This window comes from Netta rufina (genome assembly GCF_964035555.1).
Source record: "Netta rufina genome assembly, chromosome: 3".
NCBI lineage: Eukaryota > Metazoa > Chordata > Aves > Anseriformes > Anatidae > Netta > Netta rufina.
The window spans coordinates 120544481-120561506 of NC_140125.1; the positions used below are offsets into that span (position 1 = coordinate 120544481).

A 17026-nucleotide genomic window follows, 5' to 3' on the forward strand; every position below is an offset into this window, starting at 1 on the left:
GCTCGAGTGGTCTCATGGTGTTCAGAGTAGAAAGGGGGGCACGGATACGGATAGAAGGGCTGCTGCGTGCTGCAGGCATGCACACATATGTACACACATGCACACACATGTACACACATGTACACACATGCACACACACATGCACATGCACACATGCAAATGCAAATGCATGCACACACACGCACATGACTACACGTGCCTGCATACATGCAAGAACACCTGCATGCCTCCATGCATAGCTCCATACCTGTTCACATGCACACACCTACATACGTGCACAGCACAGACCTCCACGTGTGTACAAGCACACGCACACACACAAACACAGGCACGCACCCGTTTGCACAAGCATGCACAGAAACATGCATGAGATGCAGACACATGCATGCACGCACATGCATGTAGCCCATGTCTACCAAACACGTATGTGGATACTGAGCACATGTGCACACCGCCAGGCACACGTGGGTGTGCAGAGGATGCGTGTGCACTGCTGAACATGTGTGCACACGGAGCACGTGTGTGCACGCTGAGCACGTGTGCGTTGCTGCGTTGCACCCACATGTGTGCATGCTGAACATGTGTGAACAAAGGCACGCTGAGCACACGCGTGCACATGGAGCACGTGTGTGCACACAGAGCATGTGTGCATTGCTGCATTGCTGGGCACATGTGTGCATGCTGAGCACACGCGTGCACACGGAGCACATGTGTGCACACAGAGCACGCCTGTGCATTGCCGGGCACACGTGTGGATGCTGACCATGTGCGTGCACCCTGAGCACACGTGCGCACCACCACGCAAACCTATGCACCCCAAGCAGCCGTGCGCACGCCCAGCACACATCTGCACGCCTGGCACATACGTGCACACGCGTGTGAGGCTGAAGCTGAGCCCAGTGCAGCCAACACCCCGGCCTCGCTCACAGCACCCCCATCCCGGGGGTGTGCACCCCCCCTGTGCGTGCAACCCCAGCCCTCGAAGCACGGCGTGCCCGGTGCCAAGCAGGGCGTGCGTGTGCACGCGCGTGTGCGTGTGCGTGTGCAGCGTGGGCCGGCCCCCAGCCTCCGCAGCCGCCGGCAGTGCCCGTCGTGGGACAGCCACCGAGCCCAGCGCCGCGGTGAGCGGGGCTGGGGGGGCTGGGGGGGGGGCTGCAGGATTTGGGGGGGGGGGAGCAGCGAGGTGTGCCATGGAGAGCCCCTGCCTCAGTTTCCCCATCTGCTGAGGCTGAAGCTTCAAAAGGGGGACGGCGGGGGGGGGGAAGGGGATGGGTGGGGGGCATTGAATTTTTGCAAACAAAGTGCAGCACAGCCCGGGCATTCCCTGCTGGGATGGTTTTTGTTTTTTTTTTTTTGGGGGGGTGGGCTGCTTTGGGCAGGGTCCAAGCTCCAAGGGCGGAGGATCCATGCGTTTAGCATCTGTGGGCACCCTGCTGCTGGGGCGCGGTGTCCCCCATCCCACCCCTGACCCCCCAAAATCCCCCCAAATCCCCCCAAATCCCCCAAAATCCCCCAAAATCCTTATGGGGGGGACTGACCGATGGCTAAAAGCCCCTTACCCAGCATCTGGCACGGCTCGGAGCACCAGCGGGCAAGACCCGAGGGGCTCTCTGCACCCAAGGATGCTCACGGCAGCCCCGTCCCGTCCCGTCCTGCTGCAGGGGGGGTCCGGGGCTGAGCACCACCCTCCTTGGGGACACCCAAAATCTCCTCGCCCTCGCCGGCAGCCGCTGGTTTCCACCCGCCAGCCCCGGCGCCAGGGTTTTCCAGCGGTTCCCAGCGCTTTCCAGCGGTGGTTTTGAAAGAGCCGCATTGTCTGCTTCCCCCCCCCCCCGCCCCGCCGTGGCCCCCTGCTTCTCCGTGTGTGTGTGGGGGGGGGTCTGGGCAGCGAGCTCCCCCCCAGCAGGACCAGCCTCACCCCCTCAGTGCCTCAGTTTCCCCCTGGCACCTTCGGGAGTGGGGCTCAGCCCCCCCGAATCCCAAATCCCAGCAGCTGGAAATGGTAGGCAGGGAAAAAAAACAACAAGGGGGGGGCCTGGGGAATCCGAGGGTCCCCAGTGGGTGCCAAAAGGGTCCCAGAGGGGCTGGGGGGGGGGCTGAGCCGCAGCCCCCTTTGTGAGGGCCCCCTCCCCTCTCCCTGCAGGACACCATGGTCCCGCGGGACCCCTCGTGGTGCCTGCTGCTGGGGCTCTGCGCCCTGCTCCCCCTCGCCGGCACCCAGGGGACCCCAACCGAGGATGCGGTGCCGGGGGTCCCCGAGCGCTGCGGCGTCACCTTCCACACCCCCAGCCCCTGCGGGGCCCCCCAGACGCCCCCCTCGGCCTCTCGCCGGGAGCTGGAGCATCTCCAGAGCCTCCTGCAGCAAACCAGGGCCAGCCTGCAGGACGTGGAGGCGGCGGCGGCGCTGGAGGAGCACCGGCCCCGCTACCAGGACGTGATCGCCGAGGCGCTGCCCGCCATCCGCGGGGCCAACCGGGAGTTCCAGGAGAGCCTGGACAACGTCCGCAGGGAGCTGGAGGCGCACGTGGCCGAGACCCAGCACCCGCAGGAGGTGGAGAAGAGGGAGAAGTGAGTGCTGGAGGGGTTTTGGGGGACACAAAGGGGGTCCCCCGGAGGAGGAGGGTGCAGGAGGGAGCGCGGTTTGCGGTGGGGAGGGTGGGAGCCAGCCCCACGCTGCTGAAAATCAACCTGGGGGGCTCCTCTCTGTGCCCCCAAGGGGATTTGTGGGGGGTGCACGAGGGATTTGGACGCTCAGCAGGCCTCTATGATTAATCCCCATGCATGAATCCCGATCCCAAACCCAACGGGGTGTCCGGAGATCCCCACTGTGCCAGGTCCCCCTGCTCTGACGCGAAGAGGGGAGCTTTCCCCTCGCGCCACCCAAACCCCAATACGCACCACGAGGCTGCAGCCGCCCTACCCATGCTGGGGACAGCCCCCGGGGGTGGCTCTGAGCCCGCTGTCCCCCTCCCCAGGCTGCGCAAGGACGTCCGAGTGGTGGCCCACGTCCTGCGGCTCACCGCCCGCCTGGCCCGCGCCCTCGACGCCTCCTCGCAACGCCTCCAGGACGAGCTCCACCAGCGCCTGCAGCGCTCGGCCGCCCGCGCTGCTGCTGCCCCCCAGCCCTAGGGCGCTGCCCCCCACCCTCTCTATGGCCTTGCTTGCTGGTAGGACCCTATTTTGCCCCCCAGCCGGCTCGCCCCCACCGCTTTTGGGGTACCCGGCTCCTCCGCGTGGTCCCCGGGGTTTGGGGAGCGAGCTGGGTGCCGGGCTGGCACCGGCGCACTGCTCGTAGCCCCAGCCCCAAGTTTTTAATGCATTTATCCCACAGGAGCTGCGCCCTGCTGGGGCACAACCCCGTGCACCCTACACACGGGGAGATCCCCCCTGCTGCAGGCTCCTTCGCACCAGAGCTCTGCACCCTCGGGCCCTCCCCGAGGTTGCTTTGTGCACGCAGCTTGCCAGGCTCGTGTGCCAGTATCTGGGGCTCCCCAGCACCCCCAAAGTGCCTTAAAAATGAACCCCAATTCCTTTGGGGGCTCAGCTGGTGACCTCCCCGCATCGCAGCCCTCCTGGATGCGTCCCCGCGTGGGCAGAGCCACCGCCAGCCCCCCGTTAATCCATCACCCAGCCTGAAACACCCCCAGCACCCCCTGGCTGCTGGGAGCAGGAGGCTGGGGAGCTGCAGGGATGGGGACAGGGATGGGGACGGGGTTGGGGACAAGGTGGCTGCGCATGTGCACGAACCACTCAGCAATAAATCCAAGCTGGCAACCGGAGCGCACCGAGCCCAGGGGGGTTTGGGCACCAGGAAAAGAGCTGGAGGCAGAACACCCCAGTGCTTTTGGGATTTGGGGGGGGGGGGTCTGCGGGCACAGCGTGTCCTGGCCACCCCGGTTTGCTGGGTGTGGGGTCCCCGCTGTCCCCATGGGGTCCCGGGGATGGGCACGAGGTCAGGGATGGCCGGGGCAGCGGCACGGCACGACTTGAGGCGCTGCGGGCAGGGGAATAAAGAGGCCCCGCGCTCTGCGTGATCTCCGTGTCTGTTTTATCCCCGTCCTCTGCTGCCTGGGGGTGGCTTTGGCTGCCTGCAGCCCCCCCCCGGCTCCGAAATGGCACGGAGAGGGCTGGCTGGCAGCTCCAAATGGTGCCCAGCACCTCCCGGTGTGGCTGCAGCGGGCACGGTCCCCTCGGCTGCCCCGTGCCCGTGGGACACTCGGGGACAGACCCAGCCAGGGGGGGCGCTTCCCCCAAGCCCCCCCCCTGCTGCCTGACCAGGAATCAGCTCCAGAAAACGGAGAGTGCAGAAAAATTGTCTTTTTTTTTTTTTTTTTTTCCTCCTGAATCACTCACCACGGCCTTACAGCACTCCTGGACCCGGACCCATCCCCAAATCCAGGGAGCCGTCCTTGGAGACCTCCTGGGCTGATCCCTGCCACTCTTTCTCACTCCCCCCCCCCCCGTCCTCCTCCTCCACCCCCAGCACCCCCACCCCATCCCCTGGCCCTGTGGGCAGCTTTAGGACGCATCCCCGTGGGCTCAGGACCCCGCAGAGGGGCTCAGCACCCTGAGGACCAGGGAGGGAGGCGGGATGGGGCGCAGAGAATTCCTAGGGGGTGAGAAACAAATCCCAAAACCCCCCAACCCCGAGGAGCCGGGCTCTGCCTCCTGGTTTATCTCCCCGGGGAAAGGAAGCCGATGATTGCCCGGGTCCCCCAAGGGCTGGAAATTGCAGTCCTGGGCTTGAGACGCAGGAAGGTCGAGAGCAACATTTCCTAGCAGGAAGGAAGGAGGGAGGATGGTCTGGGGACACGGCTGAGCCTCCGGGGAGCAGACAGGTTCCCCATCCTCCTGCGGCTGGGAGCTGACCAAAAAATCCCGTCCCCATCCCCGTCCCTGTCCCCAAACCCCCCGGACAGCCTGGGGATGACTCGGTGCGTGGCTGCGGGCGAGGTGGGGAGGTGCAAGGGGGGTGCTTTGGCTTTTTCCTCCCACTTTTGCCCCAAAATGGGGCTGAGGCACGGCACGGGGAGGTGCTGGGCCAGCTCCAGGCGTGCACCCCGGGGGTCGTCCCCTGCAGTGCCCCCCCCGTGATGCCCCTGCAATGCCCGTGCACCATCACCATGCACTATCCCAGTACAACATCCCAGTACATCCCAGTACACTGTGCACCATCCCAATACAACATCCCAGGGCACCATCCCAGTACATCCCAGTGCAACATTCCCATGCACCATCCCATCACCCCCAGGCACCATCCCAGTACATCCCAGTGCACCATTCCATGACACCATCCCAGTACACCATCCCCGTGCACCATCCCACCATCCCAGTGCACTGTCCCAGTACATCCCAGTGCAATGCCCTGTGCATCATACCCATGCACCCTCCCAGTACAACATCCCAGTGCATCATCCCAGTACATCCCAGTACAACATTCCCATGCACCATCCCAGTACAACATGCCAACGCACCATCCCAGTACATCCCAGTGCACCATCCCAGTACACCATCCCCGTGCACCATCCCAGTACATCCCAGTGCACCATCCCAGTACACCATCCCAGTGCATCCCAGTGCAATGCCCCATGCACCATCCCAGTACACCATCCCCCGTGCACCATCCCCATGCACCCTCCCAGTACATCCCCGTGCAATGCCCCGTGCCCCATCCCATGCACCATCCCAGTCCATCCCAGCGCATCACCCCATTACACCATATCACCACCCCACCACCCCAGTACATCATCCCAGTACATCCCAGTACAAACACCCTGATGCGCCACCCCCGTGCACCACCCCACGCACCGTCCCAGGGGACACCCCTCGGACACCCCCATGCAGCGCCCCCCCCCCCCCCACCCTGCTGCACCCCCCACCCCCCCTCACCCCCCCGTCACCCCCCAACACCCCCTCCCCTCCCCACCCCCCCCCCCCGTTCCTCGGAGGACACCGGGGACCCCCCCAGCCTCCAGCAGACCCCGCAGCCTCCCCCCACCCGGGGAAGCCCCTTTTTTTTTTTTTGGGGGGGGGGGGGGGTGGGACAGGAGCTCGGTGATGCTGATGCTGAGCGGGGCCGCCCCCCCCTCGCCCTCCCCCTGCCGTCCCCGCCCCGGGGCTGAGCCCAAGCAGCCTCCGGAGCCCAGAGCTCGCCGGAGCCTCCCCGGCGCAGCATCCCCGGTGGGGAACGGAGCCCCCGGACCCCCCCTCCCCGAGCTCTGCCCGAAGCAGGTAAGGGGGGACAGGAGGTGGGGAGGGACCCCCGGACCCCCCCTCCCCAATTTGGAGGCTGGGAGCAGCAGGGAAAGTTTCCCTTTACGCACGAAGTTCCCGTCCTATAGGACCCCCCCCCCCCCCAATCCGACAGGACCCCCCCCGCGGCTATCTGTCCTTTATCTATTCGTTATCAGCACAAAGAGGGGGGCAGCCTCCCTCCTGCCCCCCCCCCGCCTCCCCGCCTGCACCCAAGGGTGCCGAGAGCTCCCCGCGGCACCCAAGGGTCCGGCATTGTGGGGGGACCCATCGGGGAATTTTTAGGATGTGGGGAGGGCACGGGGGGGCTGCAGGGAAGGGGGATGGCAGGGGAGGAGTGAGGGATGGGGTGGTGGGGATGTGGGCACCGAGAGGTGGGTGCAGCCTCCTGGATGGGGCAGGGGTGTCCTTGTAGGGGTGCAGCCCCCGGGGGCTCCATCTTCACCCACCCCATCCCCATTCTCATCCCCATCCCATCCCATCCCATATCCCCATCCCATCCCATCCCATCCCATATCCCCATCCCCATCCCATCCCCATCCCCCTCTGGGTGGGGGTGCACCCAGCGCACCTCCTTCCCCTCCCCAACATTTATCCGAGCTTTGGGGGGGCCCAACTTTCCCCACACCACATCCGAGCCTGGCAGCAGCACCCCTGGGCCCCCCCGTTTCAGCCACGTGGGGCATTTCCAGCTCGGCGCAGTGGCCACTGCTCCCCCTTCCCATTTCCCACCCCCTCCATCCATTAATCAGCCCGGGTGCGAGCTGGAAACTGCGAGCCCGTGACGGCCCCTTGGTTTTATGCTGCTGGGGGGGGGGGGGGAAATTTGGTGGTGGGAGCTCCAGAAGGAGGGATGGGATGGGATGGGATGGGATGGGATGGGATGGGATGGGATGGGATGGGATGGGATGGGATGGGATGGGATGGGATGGGATGGGATGGATGATGGATAAATGGATGATGGATGGATGACGGGTGGGTGTGTAAGCGTGGGTGGCACATTTCACCCCTCTGCCGGTGCATCTCCCCAAATCCCCCCCCCAGGGACAGCTCCGTGCCACCCCACCGTGCTGTCCCCTGGGCAGGGATCCTGGGGACCCTCCCCGTTTTGGGGCACGAGCTCCCCAATCCCTTCCCAAGCACCCACTCTGAATTTTTTCACCCAGGCCGCTATCTTCCAGGAAAAGGAACAAAATTCGGGGCAGGGACCTCAGCCCAGACGCCCAGGGACCCCCAGGACCCCCCTCCGGAGGTGCCCCATGGTGGCTCTCCCCACCGAGGCTCCTCGGCCACTGCTGTCCCCGTGCCTGGGGGCTCTTGGCAGGCAGCAGGGAGCATGGGGGGGCTCTGCCGTGGCTTCGTGCCCCTCCTCGCCTGGTGCTTCATCACCTTCCAGGAGGGTAAGGGCAGCTCTCGCTTTCCCCTGGGGTACCCAAATTTCCCTTTGCTCCAGCCCAGCCTTCCCCTGGGTCCCAACCTAATTTGGGGATGGGGGCCGTGGGTTGCTGCTCACCCTACGGATTTGGGGTTCAGCTCCCTGCACAATTCCTTTTGGGCTGTGCAAAGCCCCGGCAGAAATTTATGGGGCTCTGCAGCGAGCAAGGACCAAGGCAGCTGGTGCTGAGCATGCCTTCGGCCATCCCAAAGCAGCGTTTTCTCTCCGGGTTTTTTGGCTGGGATTGCAAAATCATCCTTGCACCACGCCGCAAGCATGGGGCAGTGCAGCAGGGGACAAATCCCCTCTCCCCATCCCCACCTGCCCGCTGCAGCAAAGGAGGGCTTACCCAGAAATACTCCTTGCCCAAACGGGGCAGAGAACCAGGACACCCCCACCCTGCAATTTTTTGGGGGGCAGATCTTGCCTTCACCCCCAAGCCCTGCTGAGGTGGAGCAGGGAGCAGAAAACACCCCCAGGGCAGAGAATGGGGTAAAGGGGATGAAATATTTAATCGCTTTTATTTTCGGGGCCGTGCACCGCTCTGTTTTGGGGGGGCATGGGAGGGTTTTTTTTTTTTTCCCTTTTTACCCAGCCCCATCTCCTTGCAGCAGCCCCGGCGCAGACGCAGCCCCGCAGCCACGCGGAGGAGCGCCTCTTCAAGCACCTCTTCACCGGCTACAACCGATGGTCGCGGCCGGTGCCCAACACCTCCGACGTGGTCATCGTGAAATTCGGGCTCTCCATCGCCCAGCTCATCGACGTGGTGCGTAGCCCACCCGGGGGGACCCCAGCCCCATGCCGTGGCTGCGAGTCCCCTGCAGCAATCTCAGCCCCAACCAAGGAGCTGCTCATGAGTTTGGGCACGGTTTGGGGCCCCTTTGGGCACACAGCGGTGAAATAGAAACCCCCAGGGGATGCTCAGGGCTCCGTCCACTTCTTGCCCACTTTTCCGACCCTTCTGCTCGACCACGGGCAGGGGAAACTCGTGCGAGGGGGGCTTCAGGCAGCAGCACCCCCTGCCCATCTCCAGGGGGTGCCAAGCCACCCAGCTCCTGCCCAGCCCCCCAAAAAGCCAGGGGCTGCTCCCCTCATCCCCAAACTCCCTTTTGGGAGCAGGAGAGCGTCGAGGAGCATCCGTCCATCTGTTTTTGGGGCTGTACTTGTCCTCCTCTTTGGTCTGTGCGCCGCAATTTGCCATTTATTGCTGCCATCTAGCGAGCAGCCAGCCTCTCCCTCTCCTTGCACTGGCACCAGTTGCTTCCAGGAGCTGGAGCCCAGCAGCAGAAGGGGCTGCACGCCCAGCAGCGCGTCCCTCTCTGCCTGCCTCCTCTCATTTCTCCCCATTTCACCCCCAAAACAGGATGAGAAGAACCAAATGATGACCACCAACGTCTGGCTGAAGCAGGTAGGAGCCTGGGGAGCAGGAGCGTGCCAAGGTGGGCAGAGCATTTGGGGCAGAGAGACCCTGCTGGGGGCAGCTCCGTGGTGTTATCCCCCTGGGGGGGTGATGCCGGAGGAGGAGGAGGATGAGGAGGAAGGCACTGGGCAGACCCAGGGCCTCCTGATGCCCTCTGTGCCTCCCTCCAGGAGTGGAGTGACTACAAGCTGCGCTGGAACCCAGCGGACTTCGACAACGTCACCTCCATCCGGGTGCCCTCTGAGATGATCTGGATCCCTGATATTGTCCTCTACAACAAGTGAGATGGGGCGTCCCCAGGGCCAGCTCCCCCACCCCACCACATCCCATCCCATCCCATCCCATCCCATCCCATCCCATCCCATCCCATCCCATCCCATCCCATCCCATATCCCCATCCCATCCCATCCCATCCCATCCCATCCCATCCCATCCCATCCCCATCCCCATCCCCATCCCATATCCCCATCCCATCCCATCCCATCCCATATCCCCATCCCCATCCCCACCCCACCCCTCCAGCCCCTTCCAACCCCCTCACCTCTCCCCCCACAGCGCCGACGGGGAGTTCGCCGTCACCCACATGACGAAGGCCCACCTCTTCTCCAACGGGAAGGTGAAGTGGGTGCCCCCCGCCATCTACAAGAGCTCGTGCAGCATCGACGTCACCTTCTTCCCCTTCGACCAGCAGAACTGCAAGATGAAGTTCGGCTCCTGGACCTACGACAAGGCCAAGATCGACCTGGAGAACATGGAGCACCACGTGGACCTCAAGGACTACTGGGAGAGCGGCGAGTGGGCCATCATCAACGCCATCGGCACCTACAACTCCAAGAAGTACGACTGCTGCACCGAGATCTACCCCGACATCACCTTCTTCTTCGTCATCCGCCGCCTGCCCCTCTTCTACACCATCAACCTCATCATCCCCTGCCTGCTCATCTCCTGCCTGACCGTGCTGGTCTTCTACCTCCCCTCCGACTGCGGCGAGAAGATCACGCTCTGCATCTCCGTCCTCCTCTCCCTCACCGTCTTCCTGCTGCTCATCACCGAAATCATCCCCTCCACCTCGCTGGTCATCCCGCTGATCGGCGAGTACCTCCTCTTCACCATGATCTTCGTCACCCTCTCCATCATCATCACCGTCTTCGTCCTCAACGTCCACCACCGCTCGCCCAGCACCCACACCATGCCCCGCTGGGTGCGCGGCTTCTTCCTCGACTTCATCCCCCGATGGCTCTTCATGAAGCGCCCCCCGGCTCTGCCCCCCGCCCAGGGGGCCGCGGGCCAATACGACCCCCCGGGGACCAGGCTCAGCACCTCCCGTTGCTGGCTGGAGACCGACGTGGATGATAAATGGGAAGAGGAGGAGGAGGAGGAAGACGAGGAGGAAGAGGAGGAGGAGGAGGAGAAGGCGTACCCCGGCCGCGTGCCCCCTGCCCAGGGCACCCAGTGCCGCTACGGCTGCGGGCGCCAAGCGGGGAAGGGGTCGGGGGGCCCGGCCCCACGGGTGCCCCCCAAGGAGGAGGAGACGGGCTCGGATCGGGGGCTGCTGCTGTCCCCCAGCATCCTGAAGGCGCTGGAGGGGGTGCAGTACATCGCCGACCACCTGCGAGCCGAGGATGCTGACTTTTCGGTGAGTGGGAGCCCCCAGGGCTGGGGGGGTGATGGGGACCCCCCCCCCTCCCAACCCAGTGGTGATGCTGTCGCATCCCTCCTTGGGGAGTCATTTTGGGGTCCCCAACTGCTTCCCTGCTGTGCTGAGGACCCCAAAACCAGGAGAAGACCCACAGCAATTTTCTGGGAGATGCGTGGTCCCCAGGGCTCTGTAGCTGGGTGGATTTGGGATCCCCGGGGGGGGGGCTGCACCCCCTGCACGCCCCTGTCCAACACTCACAGCCCCCTCTCTGCCTGGCAGGTGAAGGAGGACTGGAAGTACGTGGCCATGGTGATCGACCGCATCTTCCTCTGGATGTTCATCATCGTCTGCCTGCTGGGCACCGTGGGGCTCTTCCTGCCACCCTACCTGGCGGGGATGATTTAGGGGCTGGGGGCGACGCAGGATCCCCCCCCTACCCCTTGGGGACCCCGGCAGGATGAGGCCGTGAACGTGGAGGACCCTTGGGTGGGAAGAGCTGGGGGGGAACAAAGGGGGTTCTGGGGGTGATTTGGGGGTAGTGGGTGGGATGTTCTCTCCGTAGACAGATGGAGAGCACCTGGAGGCACCTAGGAGAGGCGTCTGCCTCCTTGAGCTGCCTCAAATCCTACCTGGAAGCCAGGGGATGGGCCTGGTTGTGACTCCAAGGCGCTGGGTAAGAAGAGAGGAGCCCAGAGCCGCTGCTGGACGCATCCTGGCCGCAGGGTGCTCAGGACCGTGGGGCAGGTGATGGAGATTCGGGTGGCTCTGCTGAGCCTGGCCAGAGCAAGCAGTCACCCTGCACCATCCCAGGCACGTGCTTGGGTCTCGGGGCCTTGAACCCCGGGGTGCTGCCTTGCTCCGAGGTGCTGGATCCATCGGCACGGGGGTCCCGCTCCCCTGGGACCACCCCGAGCAATCATCCTCTCCAACCCACTCCCAATCCCACCTGCAGACCCCAAAACTCCCTCGCTCTGATGACTGCTGCCATCCAGCTCTAATTTCTAGCTTCCGTGTACCCAAAAGGACCCATAATTAGGAGGGACCGAGCCCCTTCTGCGCCCTGGAGCTGGGGTTTTCCCTGCAGTGCTTTCTCCTCCAGGAGCCCAGCCCAGGCACCGCGGTGCTGGATGCCATCTGAGAGGCTTCAGAGAACACTTTGTGCTGTCAGGAGTGAAATGGGCTGGAATAAAAGCTCGCCGAGAGACGTGAGCATCCCAGGGGCGTCGTGGCTGCTCGTGCAGCCTCTGGTGCGTGCATGGGGCTGAGGAAAGGTGAGGAATGGCCTACAGAGCCCACTGTGCTCATCTCAGCCCCCCAAAAGCCCCTCGTGGGCTGGATCCCCTCTCTTTTCCCCTCTCAGCTCAGCCCTGCCTGGCTGGGGACGTGGCACAAGATCTGGGGGACCCCCAGTGTGGCATGACGTGCGCCCCTGTGCACCTTTTTTTTTTGGGGGGTCCCATTCTTGTGGCCGTGCTGCAGAAACCTCCTCCCTGAATTGCCCGTGAGCTCCTGGTGGTCCTCAAAAAGCGAAAGAGCTGTGGATAGTTTTGTTAGCCAAAGTTTTGGGAGCAAGGAGAGCCTGGGTTTGGGGTCCGTGGGGCTCCAGAGGTGGCAGAGCCAGAGGTGCACGAGGGGCACCCTCGCCGTGGGAGGGCCGGGACCCATCTCTTTGCCAGGAGGAGATGGTGAGTTGGGGGGGCTTGTGGGGGTTTCAGGCAACACAGGCACAGCGGGGCTTGGTGCATGGTTTATCTCAGCCAAAACGAGCAGCGTGGTGGGAAGATGCTGGGGAAAAGCCCGAACCGTAGGATTTCCAACTCAAGCACAATCCGCGCAGAGACCCGGGGGCCGTCGTCGCTTACGCAGATGTGAACTGGGGTGAACTGGGCCACCTTCTCCTGGTCAGGTTGTGGCACCGATGGGGTCCCAAACCTCCCCCCCTGCACCCTCCCCAAGCTGGGGCCGGGTACAAGACCCGACCCGAGGCAGCGCACGGCCCCGAGCCCCTCGTTAAATAAACCTCACAGGGAAACGCAGGCAGCCCCTCCAGTGAGCACGCCGGGGCTCCCCCCCCCCCCCACGGGAAGCCAGCTCCCCCCCCCCCCCGGTCACCGTGTCCCCGGCTCCCGGCGCCGAGGAGTGGGGTCAGGACCCCCCCCCAGCCCCTTGGAGGGGCCGAGGGATGGACACACAGACCCTCCGGACGGACACACGGACCCACGGGGTGGGCACACGGACCCACGGGGTGGGCACAGAGACCCAAAGAATGGGTACAAGGACCCACGGGATGGGTACGAGGACCCACGGACCCCCACCAGACAGACACACGGACCCATTGCTGGCTGGGAGCGGGATGCCACCGAGCCCAAGGGACCTTTGTCCGCCCTCGGGGACAGCCAGGACCACCCCCCCCCGCCCCAAAACCCTTTCGAGGGACGAGTCCCCTTCTTCAGACGACCGACGAGATGATGCTAAAGACACGAGCAGCTGCAGGAGGAGGGGGGACAGGGAGGGCAGGGCGGCGAGGCCACGGGAGACACACAAAAGCCAGCTCCTCCGCGATGCTCTCCTCCCTTCTCCGCCGACCGGCGCGCGGCGCCGCCTCTCCTCCTCTCCTTCCCCACCCCTTCTCCTTCCCTCTCTCCTCTCCATCCCTCACTCCAAGCACAGCTTCACCAGGTTGGCCTGGAGCTTGGCTTGGTCCACGGCGTCCAGGAGGTTCTTGGCGTCCACGGCCAGGGTGTGGGAGGCCGTCAGCATCTGCCTCTTGCACTCCTCGCTCAGCGAGGTGACGGCGTTCTGCTGCGCCAGGCGCATCTTGTTGATGAGGTCGGCCAAGTCCTTGTTGAGCAGCTTCTGGGTGCCCTCGATCTGGCCAGGACACGTAAAAGGGGGTTAGGGGATGCCTGAACCCGTTCCCTCTTCCCCCTGGCCCCGCGGGTCCCTACCTCGGTGCGGGAGGCGGCGGGCAGGACGGGCAGGATCTCGTCCACGCTGCCGATCAGCTTGCGGAGGGACAGGCCCACGTTCTGCGGGGGGAGCAGTAGGGTTAGCACGGCCCCAAGCACAGGGAAGCAATTCGTGGGAATGTCCCTGACTCAAGGGTTCCAGTGGGGAGAGGGGAATGAGGGGGAGAAGCTCCCCGTTGACCCCAGATGGTGATGGAGGAGTAGAGGATGGTGGAAGCGTTCCCATCGTTGACCCAAGGATGCAACGGAGGACTAGGGCATCTTGGAAGTGATCCCAAAATTGACCCAAGAACACAACGGAGGAGTGGGGCATGTTGGAAACGCTCCCACCATTGACCCAAGGACACAACGGAGGAGAAGGACATGGTGGAAATGCTCCCACTGTTGACCCAAGGACCCAAAGGAGGAGCAGGATATGTTGGAAGTGCTCCTACCATTGATCCAAGGACACAAAGGAGGAGAAGGACATGGTGGAAATGCTCCCACTGTTGACCCAAGGACCCAAAGGAGGAGTAGGGCATCTTGGAAATGATCCCACCATTGACCCAAGAACACAACGGAGGAGTGAGGCACCCTGGAAACACTCCCACTTTTGACCCAAGGACCCAATGGAGGAGCAGGACATGTAGGAAATGATCCCACCATTGACCCAAGGACCCAAAGGAGGAGCAGAGAATGTTGGAAACGTTCCCATCATTGACCCAAGGACACAACGGAGGAGCAGGACATATTGGAAACGCTCCCACCACTGACCCAAGGACCCAACGGAGGAGCAGGACATGCTGCTAACGCTCCCTCCCATACACGTAAGACCTTCCCAAGAAGGAAGGACCCTGGGCAGTTCTCCCATACAGCAGCAGCACTCAGTGCACAGACTCCCAGCTCCCTCCCCACTGCTCAGATCATCGCCCCCTCCCCTCCCTACCTTCACCACCAGGATGTACCCCTCGGGGGGCAGGAGGCTGATCTCGTTCTTCAGCTGCAGGACAGCCCGCACCAGGTCCATGACGTTGCTGTACACCGTGTCGTCTGTGCGGTCCAGGTTGGCCGTGGGGGCCGGCTGGATGGACTGAGGGCGAGCAGGGCCATCGTGGGCTCGGTGCCCCGGGGGCAAGGAGGGAGAGACCAACACCCCCAGGGAGCCCTGGCCCACCAGACCCAGCCACCTCCCACCCGTGTCTCAGAGGCTGAGGGGTCGCCCAGACCCTTTTGGGGCTCGGGAGGGAGAAAAGTCCCCTCCTGCAGGTGCAGAGGGTGATGGAGAAGGACTCAAACCGTGGTGCCCAAGGTCTTACCTGCGCCCCGAGTCTTGGAGGCTTCTGGGGGGGCCCCGTGAACTCCGCTACGCCATCAGTAAGGGAAAGGAAGGAGAGTCACTCTGCCTGCTCCCCGGCACACCGTGAGACCCCTGCCATGTCCCACAGCACCCTGGGGACCCCAACCAGCCCTGGCTGCATCCCACCACCCCTCCAGCACCAGGACAAGGATAACGGGGTGCCCACGGCCCAGGGGGATGCTCCACACGGGCAGCAGCTGTGGGCACTCACTGTAATCCATCTCCTTCTCCGGGAGCATCTGCGGGGGAAGAAACAGCAGAAAATGAGAGGTGAAAAGACCTGATCCTGCCAAAGCAGGGGGGGATCTCTGGGCACCCCCAGGGTAAGGATCCCGCTGTGCCCCCGTACACGAATATGTACTGAAAATGGGCTTGTTATGACTCATGCATTTGTATATGTCTTTCTCCCATTTCAAGTTTCCTTGCTACAGCACTAATATTTCTCGCATTTAATGTGCTGGGACTCTCCTACTCCGTGATCCCATGTGCCTAATGCTGTCAAGGCAGACTTAGATATGACCAGTTGCATCTGGTAGTTGAGGTCCCAGTGTGAGTTTTGCAGAAGTGGGTAGTTTATGCTTGGCAGATACTTAGCTCACAAGGCAGATAATCATGAATCTCAGAACTGAACTGTGCTGCCATAATTTTTCTCCTAACACTTTTCTTCTAACAGTAGAGAACAACATTAGGAAACAACATTAACATACAATTGACTGTTACCTCACAGATAGACATACTGGATAATTTCTGCCTTATTTTTTCTGTGTCCTGGGACAGCTTTTGAGAGGTCTGAGAAATGAATAAATTTAAGTGTGGTTTACCATGAAATTGGATAAAAGTAAAGTAAGAGTTGAAGTGGAGCCAACAAAACAAAAACAAAAACAAATCAAAACAAAAAAAATATTTATAAAAGCCAGCAGAGCAAAGATGTACACACAGATATAAAGTAGAATATTTTGTCCCTTGTTGTGGGTGTGACAAACTCTTTAGCCATCCTCATTCATATCATATGACAACCCCAGATTTGTTTCTGGTTGAAAATAAAAATTAGAAACACCTGTTATGCAGTGATAGTAATCATCCATTTCCAAAGAGAAGGAAACTCATCATCTCTAGGACTCCATAAATTGAGACAGGATGTTTTTATGCTTTAGAAAAGTACAAATTATTGAGCTTGACAGCATTCACTTACATAGGAGGGGAAAATGATATGTTCCACTACAAGAATTATTGGTGTTTTTTTATGGCCTGTGTTAGGCAAAGACCAAACCGGATTATCCTTACGTCTTAAAATAGGCCCTTAAATTTTACAGCTTCTCAGAAAAAAAAATAATATATGTATATATATAAATTTAAAAAAATAATAATCAAAAAATGATGAAGAGAAAGAGGAGGCCTGAAAAAAATGGCCTAAAATATTTACCTTGTAATAAAAGTACCACTGTTTCTAGAACTGGCAAATCTACTTGTTCTGGAATTTTCATGTCCCTGGACTTTGCATATATTTCAGCCTAACTGAAAACTTCTTATACACACACACAGGAAACTTGAAAAAGAGCCCCCCCCACCACATCTGAAAACAAACAAACAAACAAACAAACAACAACAACAACAAAAAAAAACTACATCAAAACAAAACAAAAAACAACCCACAAGCTGGGAGTTCTTTACTGCTCTCCTGTCTGGCAGTTAAAAGAAGTATTGCCTTCACTCCTACACAATGTACATCTCTGATGTCAAGACATGTAGAGATTCAACTGTCAGCACAATGACAAACAGTCAAAGAAATAGTCTCTTACAAGTGAGAAACTAGGCTCATAATGACTGAGTCATTCAAAGTTGTGAAACTTCTGTCAGAGCCAGGAAATAAACAAAATTAGGTTTGGATCTGTCTAGATAGTAATGTTACAGCTTTCCTTCCTATCTAGATTCTCCTGTTCTGGAACACTTTACCTTTGTAAGAGAAGCAGGAAGG

General features: G+C 61.3%; 2 protein-coding genes across 2 annotated transcripts in view; one reads left to right on the plus strand and one right to left on the minus strand.

Moving 5' to 3' along the window:
• Positions 1-8345: 8345 nt before the first annotated feature.
• CHRNA2 (cholinergic receptor nicotinic alpha 2 subunit) lies at positions 8346-11151 on the plus strand (the record flags this gene model as incomplete). The annotated part of the gene is made up of 5 exons (XM_084285412.1): positions 8346-8408; positions 9051-9095; positions 9278-9387; positions 9663-10743; positions 11026-11151. Exons 2-5 carry the CDS (start codon positions 9066-9068, stop codon positions 11149-11151), a joined length of 1347 nt encoding a protein of 448 aa, XP_084141538.1. The 5' UTR covers positions 8346-8408; positions 9051-9065.
• A 1803-nt stretch (positions 11152-12954) lies between these two features.
• Positions 12955-17026, minus strand: part of PTK2B (protein tyrosine kinase 2 beta) — a 27020-nt gene continuing 22948 nt past the window's right edge. The window contains 5 exon segments of the mRNA XM_084284114.1: positions 12955-13617; positions 13695-13775; positions 14641-14784; positions 15011-15067; positions 15069-15093. Of these exon segments, the coding sequence (XP_084140240.1) occupies positions 13402-13617; positions 13695-13775; positions 14641-14784; positions 15011-15067; positions 15069-15093 (523 nt within the window). The 3' untranslated portion in view covers positions 12955-13401.